At 41.6% G+C, this 21,050-nt stretch overlaps 1 protein-coding gene across 11 annotated transcripts in view; it reads left to right on the top strand.

Moving 5' to 3' along the window:
* The window catches only part of atp2b2 (ATPase plasma membrane Ca2+ transporting 2), a 122,085-nt gene that overhangs the window by 20,188 nt on the left and 80,847 nt on the right, over positions 1–21,050 (top strand). For 3 of the 11 annotated variants that reach the window (XM_061783485.1, XM_061783487.1, XM_061783484.1), the window contains exon 1: positions 10,108–10,896. In XM_061783485.1, coding sequence (XP_061639469.1) covers positions 10,695–10,896 — 202 coding nt within the window. In that variant the 5' untranslated portion in view covers positions 10,108–10,694. Of the gene's footprint in view, positions 1–10,107; positions 10,897–21,050 lie in introns of those variants that run through there. The other 8 variants (XM_061783486.1, XM_061783482.1, XM_061783483.1 and 5 more) reach the window with 4 other exon arrangements.

Below are 21,050 nucleotides of genomic sequence, written 5' to 3'. Positions count from 1 at the left end.
TCATTTTACCTAAAACATAATGGCAACAATTCCAACTTGGTGGGAATAGTTTACCGAAGACCCTTCAATGTTACCTTAGGTACCATAGCACTGTGGTTGATATCCAACAGAAGGATGCAAAAAATAATACAGTATGGATCAGACATTTTGGTACCCTTCACAGCCTTTGGCCATGGAAAAAATAGTGTGGTACCAAATTGGGGGTATTTCATCCATATTTTCTTTCATTTTTACTTCCTGTTAGTGTCCTGGCCTGTTGTCCTCAAAATGTTCTCCTATTTTGCGGGTCTACACAGGAGAAGGTGCATGCTTCACACTTTTAGCATGTATGGGTTTCATTACATTTTCCTACTGTAATAATGTAATGTAATGCACTAGTTTTAAATAATACTTGTTTTTATTGTAAGTCATAAAATCATCAACCAAGTGTCCAATGACTGCTTTTGTGGCTGAAACATTATGTACAGCACATCTAAGGGCCACAGCCTGCTTTGCAAAATGAGTGTTTGGAACGCGCTCGTCTCGCGACTTAAAATGTTACGTTATTGACTAGAGTCTGGGGGGAGCACTTTAGCGGCGGTTTACTCTGAGGCTAATTGGAAAAGTATGAAAAATGTTAACGCAACGACTTACATGGATTTGAGGTAGGTCCTTTTCTGTTCCTTATGGTGACTCATGGAAGCGTGCCAAAAATTGGCACAGTTCGGATCAGTTATCAGCAGTTCATTCACTTTCTTTCCTCTTTAAGCCTTACCTGTACTATGATTGAACAGCATTTCAGGTGCTAATTGTGCAATCATTGGACAGTCTCACATGGGAATCATTATAGCAGCATCAGTGGTCTAATTGTAACTTAATGGGAAAAGTTTGGGGAAGGTCTTTCTCTGTTCAATTTGAGATGGTAAAATATGGCTTCCCTTATGGTCTCCTTTAAGTCCAGCCTGTAGAGTGATGGCCCAGCATTTCAGGCATTATCCATGGACAGTCCTTGGACACCACTGATCTCTTAAGGTGTCTGTCAAAAAGGGAACGTGACATGTTACGTTTGATATTTCCTTCCTTCTTCCCGTTTTAGATTTTTTTGTCATTGCAAAATGTTGAATAGAACCCTAGGAATGCAATTCACACGGGCTAAAATGACTAGCGGTGATTCTTTACTGATCCTTTTCTTTTGTTCTTTTAGCGGGACGATAGAACTGCTCTACTAGCCAGCCATTTCCATTCCACCTTAGCTCCCAGGAGACAGCTGAATTCAAAGATAGACTAAGATCCCTTTCTATTTCCAATCCTCCTTTCTAGGCCTGATGCCGTTGTCCTATTTTACAGTCAAACCTTGCTGTCAGTCCACCTTTTCCCCCTCCTCGGTCTTCTTCCTGTTTGGCTGGATTTATACTGCACGGTTCAAGTGAAACAATTCAAATTTTTTTTTCCTCCCCTCTTGAGTGGTACTATTGTGAATAGAAAAAAACACATAGATATCTTCTGACTGGGATCAGGCCTCTTCCAAATGTGGATCCCAATCTGATATGTATTGGGTATGTGCCGTTGCGAGTGCAGTATAAACCCACAGATCGGCTATACGCCATCGAAATACACAATTGGTGATGTATACGTTGTACATAGCCATGTTTGGTCAAACAACAGAAATGAAAACATGAAGCCTTTTTTAAAATTGAGTTTTATATCGGTTAGAGCGTCTGCCTCATAGTTCTGAGGACCGGGGTTCAGGCCCCGTCCCCGCCTGTGTGGCGTTTGCATGTTCTCCCCGTGCCTGAGTGGGTTTTCTCCAGGCACTCCGGCTTCCTCGCACATCCCAAAAACATGCATGGTAGGTTAATTGAAGACTCTAAATTGCCTGTAGGTGTGAATGTGAGTGCGAATGGTTGTTTGTTTCTATATGCCCTGTGATTGGCTGGCAACCAGTTCAGGGTGTACTCCGCCTCCTGCCTGATGATAACTGGGATAGGCTCCAGCACTCCCATGACCCTTGTGAGGATAACTGGCTCAGAAAATTGATGGATGGATGGATAGTCCGTGTAAAAAATTAACCCTGGGAAGCTTAGAGGTAGACATTTTGCTTCAACCATTTTTGTAATTGAATTATTGGAATAATTTGATTAATTACTGCAGCCCAATTCGCGTCGCAACCTCCAGTTAGCTCACCAGGCCGTTTCCAGTAGCTCGTCAAGGAGTCACGTTTGACTTGTGACTTATTAAAACCAATCTAAATTCACATCCAATCAATATCACAGCTGTCCCGCCCCCTCTTGAGATTCAATCACAATTTTTCAGGTCGCTGTCAATCAAACATTTACGCTGAGGTGTGGTGGTGACCAGGTGTCAGGATGTTAGCCGGCTAGGCTACCACCAATGGCAGTGGCAAAGTGCAGTCACGCCTGTAAGAGGCGAAAAACATAATAGTTCCACAAAGAATGAGAAATGGACTTTTGTTTCACAATTGTGAGCAACAAGTGTGTGTTTCTGATCTTTGACCTGAGTCAGGCAGTCGGTAAAATTTGCAACATGGAACGACGTTTAACCACAGAGTCCACAGCAACTTCTCCCAGGACTTTCCCACAGGAAACAGCCCCCGTAAAGAGAAGGTAAAAGAGCTGAAAAGTACTCCCCAAAAAAACATCAGTCCCTGTTTATTACACTTGACAAAAGAAGGCCAAAGCATCAACAGAAGCATCATTTAAAGTGGTGCACATCGTGACCAAGCACAAAAAGCTCTTCACCGGCGGCAGGATCATTAAAGACCTATGACCGTGTTATTGCGGTCATCGTTCCGGGACCATAAAAATACAACAGTTCTGTCCACGATTGTCCATATACAGTTTGGTGCGAACATTGTGGTATGCAGAATGCATGCTCTGTCTGCAGTCACAGTGAGACAGCTAGAGTTGCACATTAACATGATTTTTTGATATTTTATGTTTGAAAGTGGTCAATGCAGCATGCTTGTTGGTGAATATTATCTCAGTTTATATACATGAGTATTAAAATGTTCATACTGGTGTATGTAAGTTATTTTACAAAATATGAGTGCTTGTGTTACTATTTCTGAATGTGCATTATGTGCAAAACAAGCATATGGAAATTATCAATAATTGGTACTAAACATAAGCTCTCCAGTATTTTCACTCTATAAAAGTAGTTCACAGAACATAAATGATGAAAATATGCTGCATTAGACGTGTCCATCAATAAATAAGTGGAATGATGTAATGCCGAGGTTACTTTGTTTTAAGTCAATGGGGGAAGAGTATGCTCAAGCCAACTAAACATTATGTAATTTGCAGAGGTGGCTAGTAATGCGCTACATCTACTCCGTTACTGTTACTCAAGTAACATTTTGGATAAAGTGTACTTGTGAGAGTAGTTTGAATGAACCATACTTTTTACTTTTACTTGAGTATTTGTGTGAAGAAGAATTGTAACTTTTACTCTGTTACAATGATCGACATGCCGCTCGCTACCTTTATTTATCCATAACTGCGCGTGCGATGTAGTTGTGACTTCATCATCGACTTCCGCATAGGGCACCATTGTGGCCAATCCAAAGTAATCACGAGTGTCATTGGACTCCAATTCACCAATTAGACGGCACACGGTAGTCACATGACCGCACACAAGCTCTTCGTGGGCCAATCAAAGAGACTAATTTTCGTGGAAAAAAACAGCCGCGCGAGTGTTTACTTGACAGACTCTGAAAAAACAACAGTTTTGTCATGCAGCTGTTAAATTGTGAATGCCCAAACGTGGACATTTCAGCCCACTTCTAACTTGAGAAAACACCTTGCGGTAAGTACATGTTTCTCTCTCTCTCTCTCTCTCTCTCGAACACCCACACGCACACATACACGCATACACACTATCAGTAAGTCTGGTCAACAGCTTCTTCGTCCAGTAATTTAAGTGAATAAAGCAAATAATGTTTCTGGAGGGCCCACTGCATGTGTTGTTAGTTTTGGGCAGTTTAAAATTGAAATAGTGGCAGGTGTGTGTGGATTACCATACATTATTATTTTTTTTCATTTTATTTGATGCTCATGCTCTGATTATTTTTTTCTTTCAATCAGAAGTTACTCAGGAGTTACTTTTTATTTTTTATTATTATTATTTTTTTACTTCTTTCTTACTCCTTCTCAAGTTAATATTTGGAGGGCTACTTTTTACTTTTACTTGAGTCATATTATTCTAAGGTAACAGTATGCTTACTTGAGGACAATATTTGGCTACTCTACCCATTTCTGGTAATTTGCATTTGTGTATTATTATAATTCACTTCCGTGTTTGCACTGTCTGCTGTTGACGCCTGTAAGCGTTTTTTCCATTGATAGTATGTGTGGTTTGGATCTGTACCTGTATCCATATTAATCCGGATAGAACTGAATATGAAACTAGCTCAATAAATGATTAACAAATATAATGGAATTTTGCACTACTGTATAGTAGTTGCTCACAAAAACAATCTAAGACAGTGGGCCTCAACATTTTTAGATTAAGTACCACCAAAAAAATAGTTAGCCTTCCATGTACCAACATCATGACAAACATAAAAATACTATAGCGCAGTAAGCCTAAGTGCTCAGCAAAAACAAGACAGAAGCTTTAATTCTAAAAATAAATTTTAATATTATTTTGTGGATATTTTGTACTTAAAAATAGGAAAATAAAAATCTACATAAAAATGATTAAAATAAAATGTATTCTACACAAGTAAAAAAAAAAATTCCTACAGTATCTAAATGTTTGAAAACAAACAGTTAAAAAAAGTTAAATTGCAACTCCATTGTACTTCAAATTTAAATGAAAACGTTTAATCCACTGTAACATGCAATTTGAACATTTAATTCAGTGTTTCGTCCTGTACCACGAGAGGCAGCCCGCGTACCATCAGTAGTACTCGTACCACACTTTGAGAATTACTGATCTAAACCATTAAACTCAACAGCACATTTTAGTATAATGCCTAAAGCATGGGTTTCAAACTCATTTTTGTCTCGGGCCATGTTTTAGGTACGTTATGATCGTGAATCCATATAAATGTACAGTCACCTGATATTATTACTTATACATCGATGGATGACTAGTCACAAGCCAGTAAAATATTGTTTGTTAATTAATTACAGATTAAAAAAAATCATATTATGTATACTCTTTTTCTATCCTTGAAGGTATTTTACAACTAATATTTAAAATATTATGCGGCACTGAATGACAATCCCCCAACTGTAATATATTATTTCTATTTCACCGTTGTTCCCAATTGTTTTATGGGAGACTATTTTTTACAGTTCTTAACAGTATTAGTGGGATAATGTTTATTACTGTGGTTGTGGTTTGGAGTGTTATGCTGCACTGCGCTGCATTATACTGAAAGGCCATAATAATATTTTGGTGACCTCACATAATGTAGTGGTGGCTTGTGAGTCAATTACCCCCAGGGGATTCTATTGCACTGCTTTTTCTCAGTGACAGGGGGCGCTGTGTGCCAGTACTCCTGCCCCTGCTGCTGCTGCTGCAGTGGGCAAAGCTTAAATCTCAGCACTGAGCTCAAGGACATTTTTAGAAAGCTTGTCAGCTCAATGTAAGTACATGCTTTGCTTTCATGGTTAGTTTTTTTTTTTTTACATGTGTACAAAGTTAATCCTTTTTGCAATATACCTGCCATGTCCATGTGTTATAGTGGTATGCTAAGGTGTTTAAGGTATCTGCTCATATTCAAGCTCACCTCCCATATGGTGTTCACTTTCCTAATGTCCAATTAGATGCACTTTCACTTTGGGTAAAAAAACAAACAAAACGATTTTAATTACAGTATTCACAGTGTCTGCACTTTCTCCTGCAGCGTGGGCTCGTGTTAGTCTTTAGTCACTGTCAGGTCATGAGAGCTGAAAATGAGTGAGAGGAGACACGGACACAGTGAGAGATTTGAGAGCGGGGGACAAAACTTATGGAAGCACCAAGGAGTCCCACAAGAAGGCAGTGTAGTTTTTAGATAACATTTTTAGAAGTCAAATTCAATTCTGGAATGAAATGTGTCGAGATGAACTTCTGTCATTGTCCTCGCTTCCTATCATTTCCGTTGTTAGTATCTGACTGACTTCTTGCTCTTGCCAAGTCTCCCTGTCTTTCTCTTCTGTGCGGGGCAAAAACGTTGTCTGCCAACGACTTACAGAGGAAACTGAATGCAGCAGACTAGAGTGTATGTCAAATTTGTTAGGTGCTTTAGGCACATTGGCCTTCTTGGGTCAGGTATCAGTCAAATTTGGTGGCGTTCTTCTTTGTTTAGACATGGAAAACTATTCGTAAAAGTTGGAATGAAGATTAGTTCTAATTTGTGGACAATTTGTTGAAAAGTAGGCTTTACACGATAAGGATTTTTGGGGCCGATCAGCGAGTTTAAAAAAACGATGGAGAAATGTTTCTATTTGAATGACCTGTTCATTTACTGTATATACTTGTGTACTTAATTGCTCAAAAAATTATATTTACAATAAATAATGTATCTTTGAGGCATAGTGAGAGACAGAACAAATTAATGGTCTTCAATTAGATGGCAGGAAGTAAATACAGTAATCAATGTATCCACTTTATGTGAAATTTTTGTTTGTTGGTGTGCCGTGATATTTTTCAATTGTAAAATATGTTCCTTGGCTCCATAATGGTTGGAAATCGCTGCTCGAGTCAGATAGTGTATTCTAATCAGTCAGGTCAAACCAACGTTACATGACAGAAATAATGGGTGCTAACTTACTGTAAATAAATTACTTTATTTTTAATTAAATTATTTCACCCACACCAAAACTTTAGAGCATGATTCGACAGAACGGCGGAATGTTTACGTCCAACCGTTCGTGCTAGCAGTAGCTTGCTAGGCTACTTAACATTTTATTGCCTGCTTGTGAGCCGTATTGAAAGTACGTGAACATACCTCAAGCAAGCCTTAAACGAACGTCCTCTCCTGTCCTGAGCACCGGTGACCACCAACACGCGTTTTTCCCCATTTTGTCCTTATAATACAAAGTCAGCCCGCTCCACTCTTGATGTCGTCGCCACGTTAACGAGTGTATCCGGTCGCATTTGAGTTGACAAGATAAAGCCCAATGATCGTAAAAAACGAGATGCGGTGGTATTGGAATACGAGATTTTATTACAGCAGTCTGACAGTGCAATCATGAACGAGCAAATTTTTCTTTATTATTTGGCATTACGTGTTGCCTGTCTCAGACGTGTTGTCTGTCCCACACCGCCGACATGTTTTTTTATTTTTTATTTTTTTTAAATAACTTCATTGGCTGTCAGATATTTACAGTACTACGTCAAAAGACACGCGACAAGGCTAAAAATAAACTAGCTTTTGGATTCAAATAGACTGTGCACGCGACGACACGGAGTAAATGTCTTTTGCGGAGCTGATCGGATCAGCGAATTATGACATCAAAGCCGATCAGCATAAAATGCTAAATATCAGCCGATATCGATCAGCCCGATAAAATTGGTGTAAAGTCTATTGAAAAGTGACATGTACTGAGAATTACTTTAGCGTTTCAGCCATCTCAGGTCAAACTCTGTCAAAATCAGTCGGGTTTTGCTATGACATACAAAAGAGTGGTTGAAACTTGCAATTGGCAGAAAGCTGAAAAGGAACATGGATTTATAACTTTCAACCTTAATTATGATGTACATCTCTGCTCAGATATCAGTGAAAATCAGAATGATTCTTGTTCAAAAGCAGTAGGATTCTTGCGAGCCCAAAGACAAACTCAATCTTTAATGGTTTTGTTTGTTACCACCTGGTCATCTACAAAGGCGAATAGCTGGGTTCGATGCCCAAGGTAGAGTCGGAGGCCACGCAGGGATATGGTGGCAAGGTGGCACTTTTGCAGGTGCTCCATCTGCTACCGTTGATGATGTCATTGCTTTGTAGGCAATGTAGTTTCACTTCGCTTCAGCGCTTTGATTGTGTCCACACGCACACACATGCGCGCACACACACAAAAAGCACACTCTTTCCTGGGAGATCATTTGTTTGCTTTCATTTAGGGGATCTGACCGACACAGATGCCGCCATGGCATGGACACATACAGCCAACATGGATTCAGTCTACTGGGCGAATACAGTAGGAAAGTTTGGTGAAAAAGACTGAGAGAAATGCTTTACAGCGTGGAGAAACTGTACAAAATGAGGCAAAATAAACAAGAATAATAGAAAATGATTATTGGATTATCGTTCATTGCTTGTGAGGATTCTTTTTTGAACAATGAGACTGAGCAGAATGGAAGCAGAAGTGTATGCTGTGGTGAATAATAAATAATAAATATATGCTTATGTAAATGGAAAAATGTCCCATGAATACATCCATCCATCCATTTTCTGAGCCGCTTCTCCTCACAAGGGTCGCGGGAGTGCTGGAGCCTATCCCAGCTATCTTTGGGCAGGAGGCGGGGTACACCCTGAACTGGTCGCCAGCCAATCACAGGGCACATATAAACAAACAACCAGTCGTACTCACATTCACACCTAAGGGCAATTTATAGTCTTCAATTAACATACCATGCATGTTTTTGGGAAGTGGGAGGAAACCGGAGTGCCCGGAGAAAACCCACGCAGGCACGGGGAGAACATGCAAACTCCACACAGGCATGTGAGGCAGACGCTCTAACCAGTCGGCCGCCGAATACATACATACATACTAAAAATATAGAGATGTGCACAACAGCAAGACTAGTTAGCAGCAATTTTATGTAGTGAAAAAAATTAACATGCATATATCAATAAATAGCCTAACCATATAATATATACTATGGCATGAAAATAATACTATACTGTAGTATGTATATTGTATATGGAGATGTGAACAAAAGCAGCAATAGTCAGCAGCATTGTATGTAGCAAACAAACTACTATCTACATGCATCTATGAATAAGCAGTCAGCAATGAAAATAAAGAGCCACAAATATTAACTATCAGTAGTGAAAATTCTACATTAAAATAATAGAAACAGAATATTGTATTGTAAACGACTGGTTAGAGCGTCAGCCTCACAGTTCTGAGGACCCGGGTTCAATCCCCGTCCCCACCTGTGTGGAGTTTGCATGTTCTCCCCGTGCCTGCGTGGGCTTTCTCCGGGCACTCCGGTTTTCTCCCACATCCCAAAAACATGCATTAATTGGAGACTCTAAATTGCCCGTAGGTTTGACTGTGAGTGCGAATGGTTGTTTGTTTGTATGTGCCCTGCGATTGGCTGGCAACCAGTTCAGGGTGTACCCCGCCTCCTGCCCGATGACAGCTGGGATAGGCTCCAGCACGCCCGCGACCCGAGTGAGGAGAAGCGGCTCAGAAAATGGAGAAAATATGCATATTATGTATGTAGATGGGAATGTGAACAGCAGAAAGAATAGTCAGTCAGCAGCAATTTAAGTTGCAAAAAAGTATGTATCAATAAATATCAGCAATATTAACAATCAGCAGTGATGACTATATATTAATAAATAATATATCAACAGGATACTATTCTGTATATGCAGATGATAATGGGAACAGCAGCAAGAAGTCAGCATCATTGTATGCATCAAAAGTGATGCAGGGGAGTGATTACTATATAGTAATAATAAACTGTGTACTATACTATGCATCTTATATATTGTATCCTATATGAAGATGTGAACAAAAGCAGCAGGAATAGTCAGCAACATTGTATGTAGCAAACAAATTATTGCTGTATGATTAAATAGTCTATATATAAGCAATTAAGAATGAAATAAACATCAGCAGTATTAGTCAGTATTTTCTGGACTTGAAGTGACAGGGTCCAGTGAAATGGACACAGATGAGACTTGTGACGCCAACGTGACCCCCCTCCCACACCAGACTCCTCCAAGTCAGCCCATCCTCCCCGGCGACAGTGCGACGCTGCGTGCCGCCTCTTCTATTTTGTCATCAAAGCGCCGGCCGGCCTCCTGCCCCCGCACGCACACCTCCTCTTTCTCGGCATCCGAGTGGAGCATCCTCTTCTCTCCCTTCCTCATCCTCTTGCCCGCCGCTCTCTCTCTCTCTCTCTCTCTCTCTCTCTCTCTCTCTCTCTCTCTCTCCCCCCCCCCCCCCTCTTCTCTCTGGTTGTCCTCAGAATGAGGTTAGCGGCTCCGTTAGCAGCGCTAGATCGACACAGAAGCGGCGAGTTACCGCAGTGGCGGGCTGTGGTTGCAACTTCGTGCGACACTCCCGCGCCGTCCTTCACCTTCTGTCCTCTCGTAACTGACCTCCTCCTCCCCCTGTCTCCTCCTCTCTCTCCAGCAGTGATGGGGAGGACCACCATGTAGAGGCGCAAGCCCTATCGCAGGAATGGGAAGCCACGTATGGAGCGGGTCTGTACTGCAGCCGTGGTGAGCCTGAGACCCCGCACCCCCCACACCTCGCGACCTTCTCAGGACCTGACCACAGGGGCCGTCCCACGCTCACCTGGATGCTCCCCAGTCTGTGCTTCGTCGCCCCACCCCTCCATCCTCCTCCCCCTGCTTCTTCTTCTGCTCCGATGCTAAATTAGATGCTTCAATAATTGGATTTTGCCCACTTTTTAATATCTCCACAAGTATCATTCTCATTTATTTATTCTTTTTCGTCTACTTGAACCCTGCTTCGGAGACTGATTCCATCCCTATTAGCAATAACTGACCGGCTGGCATCATGGGGGACATGTCCAACAGCGATTTCTACGCCAAGAACCAAATAAATGAGGGTGCCAACCACGCGGCGGGCTTCGGCTGCTCCCTCATGGAGCTGCGCTCGCTCATGGAGCTGCGCGGCACCGAGGCAGTGGTCAAGCTCCAGGAGGACTACGGGGGCGTCGAGGGACTGTGCAAACGACTGAAAACCTCACCCACGGAAGGTGAGTCCCCCTCCACCACACACACACACACACACACACACGCTCTCCTCTGTGTTTGTGTATGTGGGATGTCTTGTTGTACTGATGTTTGCATGACTCACATACTGCCGTGTTGGAGTCTTGGAGGAAGTGGTGTCGAAACATCCTCACAGGAGAGGGAGTCCCTTTTGAAACACATTTCCTCAGCCAGGTTACCTGTTTAGTATGCAGAGGGCTCTCACCCCTCACGCCCATCCACACCTTCCATGTCATCCTCCGATAAGGCAGTCAAATGAAGAATGTTTAAACGTAACGTAGGATGTGCACAGCCCTCAATTAGAGGGAATGCTATAATTATTATGAAATGCGTCCTAGAAATTTTTGCTATTACAAGAGGCCCTTTATGTATGTTCATATAGTCATTACATAGTTTACAAAATGTGTACTATGTACAGAGCAGCCTCTAAGGTTGAACAGTTTTTCCCATTGGAAATAATACAGATCAAATTAATCAATAGAAATCAAATTGTGTCTATTTATACAAAGTAAGTACTAAGTTACATTTTATATTTTTAGCCATCAAATAAGTGCAAAAATATGTTAACCCATATAATATTACTTTGCGGTGGATTTGCATCTGCCTCCACATGTCACTCTCCTATCAGGAAGGGAATATGGTGTTGGCACAGGCAGCTTCATGCATTGCTTCGAGCTAACAGGCCCTTTGCACATTTGGTTGTATACTTTGTGTTAAATCAGAAAACCTCTGTATTTTCCCCATTGAATATAATGACAATCAAAATCATGCGTTTCCATTATCAAACTGTGGCAATCATTAAAGTATAATAAAAATGTAAGGCATTTTTTAAGTTTGAAGGACAACATATAAACTGTTAACCGTCATTACAAGTGGAAAAATAAATTCAATTCAATAAATTCAATAATTTTTTTAATATTAAGGGCCACATACATGTATGTGTTAAAGATAACCACAGCAAAAACTAACAGTAATAATACAATAGGAGCTAGCCAAACTAACGCTGAACTAGATAGCGGCTAGTGGCTAATGTTAGCAGTGAATTCCACCTCTCTTCAGCCTGTATATCATCATTATTGCTCACTCATCTCTACCCACTATCAATAAAATGAATAGAATGGTGCCTTGAAATATGGGTGACCCAACTTACTGGTGTTTCGAGATACAAGCCGTTGTTTGGTGGATATTTAATCTTTTTGCATTGACTTGCAAAAAAAAATGTAACACACGAATGGTGGCAGTGAACTCAACTCCACAACCACAGGCAGACCCAGGGGGTGCCCAGGGCTGCAGCCACCCTAGACTGGAGGTGTGGCCACTCCACTGGCCACTCCCACATGCTTCGTGGATAATCTGGAAATTATTTTCTAGTGGAAGTTCAATCAGCACTCCCCATGATTTTGAAGTAAACAAATCTATTAATAAACTTGAGGTCAAGCCACTATGGCAAACCAACGTCACGAAATATTATAAAAATTACAACTACGATACACCAATCAAAAACACTGATGTACTTACCGTTGTTGGAGGAAACACAAAACAAAAAACAGTAAACACACAGGAAGTTGACTGAGGATAAATAAACAATAGAATCAACAATATTCTGCAAGTAACTACAACACACGGTTGTGAGCAAGTGAATTGTACGACAGCAGTTCTCTGCCACAGCTGCACCTGCAAAGTTGCTAATTGTAGCTCACGACAGGTCTGCTGCAGGAGAAACTGGCCAGCTCACTCAGGCACTAACACGCAAAAAAACACACAACTAAAAACAGAGACATGCCAGTATCGCAAGGCACCACTGTATAGCAGTAACCTATTTCCAACAATAATTTAATTGGATTTTGTAAAAAAAAACAAAGTCAGTATTAATAATGAAACTTTATTTTATTTATTTATTTTTGCCTTAGAGTGAATCCCGTGTATTTGTGGTTCGGCATTAGCGAATTCGCTAACACTGAAAAACTCACTTTTTCCCGTTTTTATGCTCATGCCAAAACAGTCACGGAAGTAACCAAGAAAATATGTTGAAGCCAGTTGAGCAGTTTCATTTAGACATACATCCATCCATCTATCCATTTTCTACCGCTTATCCGAGGTCGGGTCGCGGGGGCAGTAGCTTTAGCAGGGACGCCCAGACTTCCCTCTCCCCAGCCACATCATCCAGCTCTTCCGGGGGGATTCCGAGGTGTTCCCAGGCCAGCCAAAGGACGTAGTCTCTCCAGCGTGTCCTGGGCCGTCCCCGGGGTCTCCTCCCGGTGGGACGTGCCCGGAACACCTCACCAGGGAGGCGTCCGGCAGGCATCCGAATAAGATGTCCCAGCCACTTCATCTGGCTCCTCTCGATGTGGAGGAGCAGCGGCTCTACTCTGAGATCCTCCCGGATGACCGAGCTTCTCACCCTATCTCTAAGGGAGAACCCGGACACCCTGCGGAGGAAACTCATTTCGGCCGGCCTGTATCCGGGATCTTGTGCTTTCGGTCACAACCCACAGCTCGTGACCATAGGTGAGGGTAGGAACGTAGATCGACCGGAAAATCGAGAGCTTCCCTCTTTGGCTTAGCTCCTTCTTTACCACAACGGATCGATACAAAGTCCGCATCACTGCAGACGCTGCACCGATCCGCCTGTCCGCCATACCGTTCCATTCTTTCCTCACTTGTGAACAAGACCCCAAGATACTTGAACTCCTCCACTTGGGGCAGGATCTCATCCCCGACCTGGAGCGGGCACGCCACCCTTTTTCGACTGTGGACCATGGTCTCAGATTTGGAGGTGCTGATTCTCATCCCAGCCGCTTCAAACTCAGCTGCGAACTGCTCCAGTGAGAGTTGGAGGTCACGGCTTGATGAAGCCAACAGAACCACATCATCTGCAAAAAGCAGAGATGCAATACTGAGGCCACCAAACCGGACCCCCTGTGCGCCTCGGCTGCGCCTATAAATTCTGTCCCTAAAAGTTATGAACAGAATTGGTGATAAAGGGCAGCCTTGGCGCAGTCCAACCCTCACTGGAAACGAGGTCTCACTGTCATTGCCCACGTGAGCATTGAAGTCCCCCAGCAGAACGATGGAGTCCCCAGCGGGAGCGCTCTCCAGCACCCCATGTTACGGGACCCACGTTACCCTTTCAGGCTGTGCCCGGCCCGGCCCCATGGGTGCAGGCCCGGCCACCAGGCGCTCTCCTTCGAGCCCCAATTTAGACATACAGTAAGTCGCATTTTACTGCCATCTATAGGCAATTACAAACCTTTTATTTGGGGGGGGGGGGTCGGGCATCAATTACCCGCTCAGTCTCAACCCCCGCATATAGCAGGGGTTCACTGTACTTGAAAATCTTAGTTTTTCAGTTATTTATTACAGTACATAACTGTAATGTGCCTGCTTTGACATTATGACAAGTTTGGTTGTGTGTACTTGGCATGTCGGCCATATTTGTGGAATGTCGCTGTGACTACGGTGTTGCTGTATGCATATTTTCAGTCCTCCTCCTTTTATCATATACACACTATATTGTTAATCACTCTAGCGTGGCCTTCCTCCGGTAATTCAAGCGCAGTTACTCGCTTTTAAAACGTCCCTCTCACCATTGCCTTCATCGAAAGTCAGCCTTCAAGGCACCTGGTTGTTGCAGGACCGTCTTAATAAACAAGATTACAAACAGTGTTGCAGAACAAATGTGGTGAGTGACTCAGACAGGAGTCGCGGTGCTCTGCGATGCCCACAGTGTTGCGAGCAATATTTGAAAATGAAACTGATTTGCAAAGTGCAATAAAATTAGCATAAGTGACACATAATTTCTCACGAGCGCCCATTTTATTAGTGTGCTAAACACTGGTGGAGAATTAATTGCCTGTGTACCCGCACCAAATCAAAGACCAAAGTAAAAAAAAAAAAAAAAAAAAACTGAAACAAAAGGAGGAATTTTGTAATTATTCATAGGGTTTATATATCTGTCAGATTTGTTGTTGTCTTCTGTCACTGCATGAAGCACAGATAAAAAGATGACGCAATTCAGTTGATTAAGGTCATCCCACTCCCATTTTCCATGGCGATCCTCATAATGATTGTTAAACTTTGACGCCATACTCGGCCCACATTCGATGACATAGGCAAAAAAGCTTTGCAATTCAGTATGGCCCATCTGTTCATGATACCTGGTCCAAAATGTTTCATATTTATGGCCTAGAATTGTTGTTCTTACTGTAATTATGATTCTACTACTGCGTTAGTGTAGTTTAGCAACAGACTGTGTACAATTCTGACTTAACGTACAAATTCAAGTCGCCGCCATTGAAATGAACAGAGGTGTCAAAAGTACTAGAATTCAGTACTTAAGTAAAAAACTGATACTTTTGCAAAAAAATAGTTGTAAAAGTAGTGAAGCCACTCCATTATTTAAATAAAAGTACAAACGTACACACTTATAAATGTACTTAATTTAAAAAACTGATAATTTCCAGCCCAATATTAAAATACATAAAGGAAGATTTTTGTATCTCTCTCTAGAGATAGGCCTGCTTTCTCTGAACAAAAAAAATAATAAAAAAAGACGAGCATTTATTTGTATTATTGAAATAAAGTTATATACAACATCATTAATTAAAAGTAAAAAAGCTGTATTTGTTTCAAACACATTTATTTGCCCACTGATATAAATGTGTGGAGTTTGCATGTCCTCCTCGTGCCTGCGTGGGTTTACTCCAGGCACTCCGGTTTCCTCCCACATCCCAAAAACATGCGTGGTAGGTTGATTGAATACTCTAAATTGCCCGTAGGTGTGAATGTGAGTGCGAATGGTTGTTTGTTTATATGTGCCCTGTGATTGGCTGGCAACCAGTTCAGAGTGTACCTCTCGCCCAAAGATAGCTGGGATAGGCTCCAGCACACGCGCGACCCTAGTGAGGAGAAGCGGTACAGAAAATGGATGGATGGATGTTATAAGATGAGTTTAAAATCGCATTAAACCATGTGTTGTACATTTACGGTTTAAACTATTAGTATAAGCAATTATTAAGATTTTTAGAGGAGCGTGTCGAGTACTTGCCTTATTTTGCCATTTGCGACAAGGCTCTTTCCATGTCCACCACGTGTAGTTGAGAATTACTGTATTCATATTTTCTCTGCTGGATCATAGACAGAAATTTCTCATTTTGTATTTCCCCCAATGGCCAATGCTGTGTATTAATATCAGTAATACAGAAACACAATATGTAAATGGCCTTTCAATTATTCAAAAAGTCTCTGATGAACTGCGTGACTTATTGCGGACATGTGAGATTAATTGGATTTTCAGCAAGACAGTCGTTCTTTTGTGCCGCATTCTTCTCCGATGACATGTTTCCATAACATGTTTAAATTCGTTTTTATTAGATGCATGGTTCTGGTGAAGATGCTAACAAGCAGGATGCCTGCGGTGTTCTGCTGGTGAGAATCCTTAATTGATGGAATGCATTATTACTTCGCTTCACATGGAAACCTCTGCCATTTGCATTAGTGATCAATATGGCTGCGTCGCTGAACATGTGTTGCATGAGAAATATGATCATGCTAATTATCTGCGAGGGTATTGGTTTGCCGTCAACTGTGCGTGTGTGCGTGTGTGCGTGTGTGTGTGTGTGTGTGTGTGTGCGTGCGTGCATCCCAAAGGGCCGGCGGAGGCCCCTGAGTATGGCAGTCCTTGCTCTCTCTACTGGCCCTTTCACTTGATATCCACTGTACTTTGATAGCTACAGTATAATCCATTATGCAGCATATATGCATAAAGCCTGGTCATACAGAAATTCCATTTTCACGTGCTTGAGTTCTTGAATGACTGTTTATTTATTAATCTACTTTTAGATTAAAGCAATAGTAAGGAATATTTGTTTTCGTCCATCCATTTTCTTTACTACTTGTCCTCATTAGGGTTGCAGGTAACTGCGGCTCATACCAGCTAACTTCTGGCAGGAGAGGTGAGGTCAATTGCAGAGCACATATACTGCAGAAAAACAAGCATTCATACTTCAATTCACACTAGTGGACAATTTAGAGTCTTCAATAAACCTAACATGTATATTTTTGGAATGTGGAAGTAAGTACCCAGAGGAAAAGGTGGCGAAGAAACATGGTGGAACATGGGGTGATTTGAACCCAGAATCTCAGATTTATTAGGCAGATGTGCTAACCACTATACTAGGCCACTGTGCAAACTGTACAATCTACATGTGGGGAGTTCAAAACGCAAAAGCAAAAAAAAAAAAAAAAAAAAAAAAAAATATATATATATATATATATATATATATATATATATATATATATATATATATATCCATCCATCCATCCATCCATTTTCTGAGCCGCTTCTCCTCACTAGGGCACGCCGGAGCCTATCCCAGCTGTCATGGCGTAGGAGGCGGGGTACACCCTGAACTGGTTGCCAGCCAATCGCAGGGCACATTCAAACAAACAACCATCCACATTCACACCTACGGGCAATTTAGAGTCTCCAATTAATGCATGTTTTTGGGATGTGGGAGGAAACCGGAGGACACCCTGAACTGGTTGCCAGCCAATCGCAGGGCACTTACAAACAAACAACCATCCGCACTCACATTCACAGCTACGGGCAATTTAGAGTCTCCAATTAATGCATGTTTTTGGGATGTGGGAGGAAACCGGAGTGCCCGGAGAAAGCCCACGCAGGCACGGGGAGAACATGCAAATTCCACACAGGCGGGGCCGGGGATTGAACCCGTGTCCTCAGAACTGTGAGGCTGACGCCTATATATATATATATATATATATATATATATATATATATATATATATATATAAAATAGAATTAGTAAAGAAATAACTATTACATCCATCCATCCATTTCCTTAACCGCTTATCCTCACTATGGTCGCGGGCATGCTGGAGCCGATCCCAGCTGACTTTGGGCGAAAGGCGAACTGCACCCTGAGTCCTTAGTTTGGATTGATATTACAGCAAAACAAGGCTGAGTACTACTATCATACCTCAAATTAGTTTCTGCATTATGAGACATGAAGAATCAATCATTTTACGAATAATACATTTTATTTATTGACAACTCTATGAGCACTCCAGAACACACCATGCAGAGTATAATTAATGACAACTAAAGTACATGTAAAATATATAATTAATATGTTTACTACTGTTGCTTGAAATCATATTTTATAAAACACTAGACCAGTGATTTCCAATCTTTATGGAGCCAAGGCACAGATTTTACAATTGAAAAATCGTACGGCACACCAACAAACAAGAATGTCACAAAAAGTGGATACATTAATTACTCTATGTACTTCTTAGTATCTAATAGAAGAGCATTTATTTGTTCTGTCTGTCACTATGCCTCACTGGCATAAATAGATGAACAAAGAGACATTATTTATTGTAAATAAATAATTTTTTGGAGCAACTCAGTAAAATTGGTTAATTTCCCACGGCACACCTGAAAAGCGCTCCCGGCACACTAATGTGCCACGGGACACTGGTTGGGAATCACTGCACTAGACAACCATGTAAAAAATATATTTAATCAATAAAAAGTCCATCCGTCCATCCATTTTCTGAGCCCCTTCTCCTCACTAGGGTCGCGGGCCTGCTGGAGCCTATCCCAGGTATCATCGGGCAGGAGGCGGGGTACATCCTGAACTGGTTGCCAGCCAATTGCAGGGCACATAGAAACAAACAACCATTCGCACTCACATTCACACCTACGGGCAATTTAGAGTTGTCAATTAACCTACCATGCATGTTTTTTGGGGGGGATGTGGGAGGTAAACGGAGTGGCCGGAGAAAACCCACGCAGGCACGGGGAGAACATGCAAACTCCACACAGGCGGGGCCGGGGATTGAACCCCGGTCCTCAGAACTGTGAGCCAGACGCTCTAACCAGTCGCCCACCGTGCCGCCCAATAAAAAGTTCTCATGGTAAAAAAAAATATATAAAAGGTGTTACGGTCATAATAGTTTATTTTAATGCAAAAGGCTAACTACAATCAAATGAATCCCTCCACTGTGATACAAATTAAGGATAATCACATTTAACGAGAATCCTTAGCCAACGAGCAAGCATGGTCTTCTCGCAGGTTTGAAAATGATTTCATAGTTTTCCCACACTTTCAAGTTGAGGGTTAGTGTTTATTCCACGTTATTTTATAACATTTACCTTATTGAAAATACAAATAAATTTCAAGTGACCACAAATTGTGTGTGTGTGTGTGTTTTAAACTAATTACATTACACGCATACTCATTCTACTAAAACCTTATGAGAACAGGCTACTCTTTGCTTAACTTAGTTAATTAAACTAAATGTAAGCTCATTAACTATATTATGTAACATTGTTTTTGAAAAAATGATGTAGCCAAGAGACCAATTTATATTTGAAATCCGTAGCATGTATTGATTCTGTGGTTCCTTGCACTTGACATGCAGATGTGGAGGAGTGATGCGTTTGCTCACAGCATGCGTTCCCGTATAGGTGAGTGCGGGGTGAAGAAGCTAGTGTTCCCCTCAGGCAGACAGCAGGTGAATAAGTCATGCAGGGGCCAGATGGGATGTCAGTGAGTTTACAGCTCACTTTCACAAATGCTCCGACAGGATGCTTCACATGCTATGGAACCGACTCTTCCTGATTCGTGGAAAGGGATAGGACGCTTACTGCGTTTGCTGACAGTACACATTCAACTCTCGAAGGCTGCAATGCCTCGGTTTATGAGAACAAATCTTGTTGTGAGATGGTTGTGAGAGGCCCTACCAGAAGCTATATACAGTATAAATATTACAAGGTGGAAATGGGCTTAACTTGCGCCACAAATGTGAATCAGTTACTTGTAACTTGGTTACGTATATTGAGCCATGTTGCTCAGTCTTTGGGGCAGTTTCCATGACATGATAGTACAGTATCGATGAAACAACATCAGGTATTGATGTGCTTGCTAACCATTATCAAGGCAGTTTATACATATCCTGATTTTTAAAAAGTGAGCGACCCCACACATGAGTAAAAAATGGGAAAGTATTTCCTTATGGCTCTTACAGTGGTTGGTATATTCGGGATGACCAACACAGCACACCACACACATAAGGATGATTGTCGTAGTGCCAAGACTGACCTGTGAGAGGCAGCATGTTGCCACAGGGCATCAAGACTGCCGGTAAATACAAAGAAAGAGTAGTAGTAAAGGAAGAAACAAACGAAGCGCAGCGAACTGGTAGCTTATCTGGTAACTATACTGCGCTGGCAAACTCTTCTCCTTGTCATAATGTGGTGAATGACATCATACACGTTAAACAAACACCCAACACAAGCAGTTGCTCCTCTATTTATGTCCAGCAACAATGTGAGCGTCAGGTTGCTTCCTAATTGGCTTTCGTCCTGTTTCACGTCATAATAAAAGAGTCCATTGCTAGGTTGAACTTGACGTTGATGGCAACCATAAGGATTTGCGATTGTAAATATCAATATATATATTACAATTGTCAGCCCTGACCATTTTTTCAAGCAGATCTGAAAGGAAAAGGAAACTGTATCCCGCTTTAGCGTTTTCTGTATTCTGTCAACACTACACAAACTACCAATCAAAACATGACATACTTTCCTCCTTTACTTTCGTATACGTCGTAATGTAACCCAGCATATTTTCTTCTAATTTATCGATTATTGCCCATCATAATCACCGTATCGTGATATCATCGTTGTCATTGCCAAAATGTTATGACAGTATCGTATATTTATTTTCTTGCTAAAATGCTGGAAATAATCCTATTCTTGAACAAGAATTGGTAAGAATTTAGTATTTTATTTGGCATGCATGGTCAATGTAAAGAAGTTTAGTTGCCAATAACAAAATTACACACTATAATTTGATAACTCCTCATTACACCTTCCACGTGCCCTTTCTCTTTTCTCCCTTTTATTTTTATCTCTTTTTCACGCCTCTGCCCCCATTTCTATTTCCATTTGCTGGTCGGTCGCCTGTCCCAGCGGGCCGCTGTACAGCGTAGCCTAAATATACCTGCTCTACATCTATAACCTTTATCATCTCTCCTCTACACATCCTTCCTTTCCTTGCTCAGTAACAAGGCTAGGAAAGTAGCACACCCTTTTAAAGGTTAAATC

The sequence above is a fragment of the Phyllopteryx taeniolatus genome, chromosome 9 (assembly GCF_024500385.1).
Source record: "Phyllopteryx taeniolatus isolate TA_2022b chromosome 9, UOR_Ptae_1.2, whole genome shotgun sequence".
Taxonomy (NCBI): domain Eukaryota; kingdom Metazoa; phylum Chordata; class Actinopteri; order Syngnathiformes; family Syngnathidae; genus Phyllopteryx; species Phyllopteryx taeniolatus.
This window is presented reverse-complemented; position numbering and strand designations above follow the sequence as displayed.